This window comes from the organism of the source record quoted next, unplaced genomic scaffold (genome assembly GCF_019419815.1).
Source record: "Pyrus x bretschneideri cultivar Hongxiangsu unplaced genomic scaffold, Pyrus_bretschneideri_v1 Contig6, whole genome shotgun sequence".
NCBI classification, from domain to species: domain Eukaryota; kingdom Viridiplantae; phylum Streptophyta; class Magnoliopsida; order Rosales; family Rosaceae; genus Pyrus; species Pyrus x bretschneideri.
The window spans coordinates 7,467,774-7,471,090 of NW_025999798.1; the positions used below are offsets into that span (position 1 = coordinate 7,467,774).

The following is a 3,317-nucleotide window of genomic DNA, read 5'->3' on the forward strand; positions in this document are numbered from 1 at the left end:
GGTCAGCTCAAGTAGTTAGAAATTTAAAGACTTTAACATTATTCATTAGTGGTATATGCTTATCAATATTACAATGTTTTAGTAATTGATAAATGTAATATCGGTAACTCATATGTAGTTAGAAAATGTAGTGCTTTAAATTAATCGTGAATCATATGGTGGATGACATATATTGGTTTTATTATAGAAGTTATTATGATCTTTAGGTGATTGATATTCTGTCTTAAAAGAACCATTAAGTGATCATTATGAATTACATATATAAGTTGGGTCACATATAGTTATAAAATGAAGCTTTAACATTATTCATTAAACAAAATGGATTGGACACATGTCCAAGTAATTGAAATTATAAACAAAAATTGGACATGTGTTCAAATCTGATTAGGTGAAAGCAAGAGTGGCTGTTGAATTTTTAGCAGGCAAGTATTGTTCTAAAAAGAAACATACAAACATATCATCAAATCCATGATTTTATTTTTATTCATTTGTAAATGTAAGGAAATACAATATTCACTCTTCAATCAAAAGCTCCCAGTACAAGCCAAGATAGTGTTTCAGAAGTAAAAAAAAAAAAAAAAAAAAAAAAAAAAAAAAAAAAAAAAAGGAAATGAAAACCACACAATTATTTGATGCCAAAGAGGACACAGAGTTTTGATCAAGATAACTTAGAAAATCATTGAAGCAGCAGAAGAATTTAGTTGTAAGCATCCTGGTGCTCCAAGAGGTAGTTCTCAATCAGCTTGAAGAGGTGGGAGGCCTTCTCTTTGCCAGCCTTAACATGCTCTTCCTTGATCTCAACATCACCTTTGGTGTGGTAGTGGCTGGTGCTCTTGATGACTGAACCACCGCCAGCAGCAACCAACTTAGTCTCATAAGAGATCTTCTCAATTGTCTCAGAGATAGCATCTCCTTCGATCACACTGTACTTGTAGACGAAGTTTTCCTTGTCAACCCCATCAATTCTGTGCTTCACATAGTTGTATGTGCTACCTTCACCGAAGTTGATCTTCTTAATGGTTCCAACTCCTCCATCTCCTTCAAGGATCTCAGTGCTCTTCACTGCTTGTGGTGCAATCTTGGGTATGAGGTTGTCAGCATCAAGAACAAAGGCATTGAACAGCCTAGCAGGGGGGATGACGGAGGTGAACTCGGATTCATATGTGAAAACACCCATGATTATGAGAAGTGTTTGGAAAGTAAGAAAATAAAAATTGATGAAGAGGAAGATGATGGAATGGGAGGTTTTGAGTTGTGAAAAAGTGAGGGAGCAGGTATGGTATTTATAGGGCGAGGCTGAAGGTTGATCAAAAGGTTTTATTATTCAAGTTCTGCTTGGTTCTATTCATTTACGTGGGAACCATTACTTTTTTCTACATGAAATTTTGTATTTTAGTCAAGGTGAAGGGAAGGACCATCTGGATATTGAATAAGAAAATACCCAATTAATCACGAGGTCGAGTAACCTCAATTATTTTCTCTAACATGGGCTTGCACTATGAGATTCCATTTGATAATAAACAATAGTATGAACATTCACGATCCGTGTGGGACTTCTAATAATTCAATTTTCGTTGTCCACTACCGTACGGGTTAATGTTTTGAGTCATTTCCATTTGGCTGTGTGCTTAAATAGGTTAAAATGGATGTGGACTGTGCATTGGGATAACAGTTGAAATTATTTTGGGCCATTTACATTTGGAGATGTGATAACCTAGAGGGAAAGGGTGGGCAACCAATGTTGACAAATTCCAACCAGCCAATGTTGAAATGCAAGTCAAGTCCCCCTAATTTGAAATTCTGGAGTTTGACCAAAAAGGAAAAATTGAACTTCTGGAAGTGCATACTAACTAATTAACCTCCGTAAAATCTATTGGAAAGGTTAACTACTTGGTTCATTTTTATGTTAGGGTGTTTTTGATATGGTCTGTGACTCTGTATTAAGGTTTGCTAGTAGGATAAGAATTATGATTAATTTCCCATCTGTAATCAAGGTATAAGATTGCTTTCTTATTTGTTTTAGTATATTAGCTAGGTCTTTATAAGTACATCTCTTGTAACTTTGTAGGTATAAAGTCTTAGCAAGATGTAATTTATTCGTTATGTAGCATGCTTTCAATTTGTAGTATTCTTCTTTCTTGTATGTTTATGGAATAATATTTAGAGTTTTCTAATAAGTTTTCCTTCTTTTCGTCCTTTGATTTGTATACTAATTTTCTACTGATTTGTCATTCCTTTAGAACATCTTCGGTGGTGTCCTAAAATTGTCCCTACCACCGCATGTCTTTAAGTTTAAGGACTTGGTGGCCTCCAATGGGGTTGAACTCCAATTCCTAAAGTAGAGGGACTGCTCAAAGCTGTAAAAATTTTCCTCGCAATTAAGAACTATATAGGGACGACCATGGTGGAGCCCATTGGGTTTTGAGTGGGAAATGATGCTCACCCATGTGAAGGCTTATATTAGACCCGGCAGTTTCTGACATGACACGAAAGCGACATGAAAATAATGGGTTTCAGGTCAATACGACAACTAATCGGGTGATCCGTTAAGAACCTGTTATTAACGGGTTCTTAACGGGTATACACGCGGGTAGCATGTGGGTAACCCGTTTCAACCCGTTAAGAAAAAAATTATTTTGATAATTTTAAAGTTTAATTACTAAAAGATTTACTATAAAATACAATAGCCATATTAATATATACAATATATTCTATATTAAATATATAGTTTTGTATTATTATTCTATATAAGTTAAAAAAAAAAGTTTTAGTCATTATTTATTTTTATTATGAGAGTTCCTTATTATCATTACTAGGATAAACTTTACTTAACATGTTGCTGTCCAAAATTAAAATAAACTAGTATATTATTTGTATAGGCAAGAACTAAGAAGACATACATACAAGTATGAAAAATGTCAAATAATATATAAACACTTGTGATTTATCATTATTCCTTCATGAGTAGATAATGGTTACACTTGCATTATCGTTTAGATTGTTAAAATCCTCCAAACCCTCATGAATAATGTTTTTTATTTGAGGGTAAAATTAATAATAATTATTGTAGAAGTGTAAAAAATGTAAAAAAAATATATATATATATAGATATACACACACACACAATCAGTCATAGTGACAAGCTTTACAACTTTCATGAAGGGGCCAGCTTTGAAATCCAACACTATAATCCATAAACCTTAAATTTATATTTAACTATCGATTGTCATTTATTCTTCTTACTGAATTTCATTTTTAAAATTTTCTTTTTTGAAAACATGATCATTTGGCAGATGTAAGAAGATGAATGGTTTAGA

The 3,317-nt window shown here is 33.1% G+C and overlaps 1 protein-coding gene across 1 annotated transcript; it reads right to left on the reverse strand.

The window, feature by feature from the left end:
* Positions 1-455: 455 nt before the first annotated feature.
* LOC103939039 (major strawberry allergen Fra a 1-3-like) lies at positions 456-1,383 on the reverse strand. The gene has a single exon (XM_009349093.3). The coding sequence runs from the start codon at positions 1,175-1,177 to the stop codon at positions 698-700; it is 480 nt and encodes a 159-aa protein (XP_009347368.2). The 5' UTR covers positions 1,178-1,383; the 3' UTR covers positions 456-697.
* Between the last annotated feature and the right edge of the window lie 1,934 nt (positions 1,384-3,317).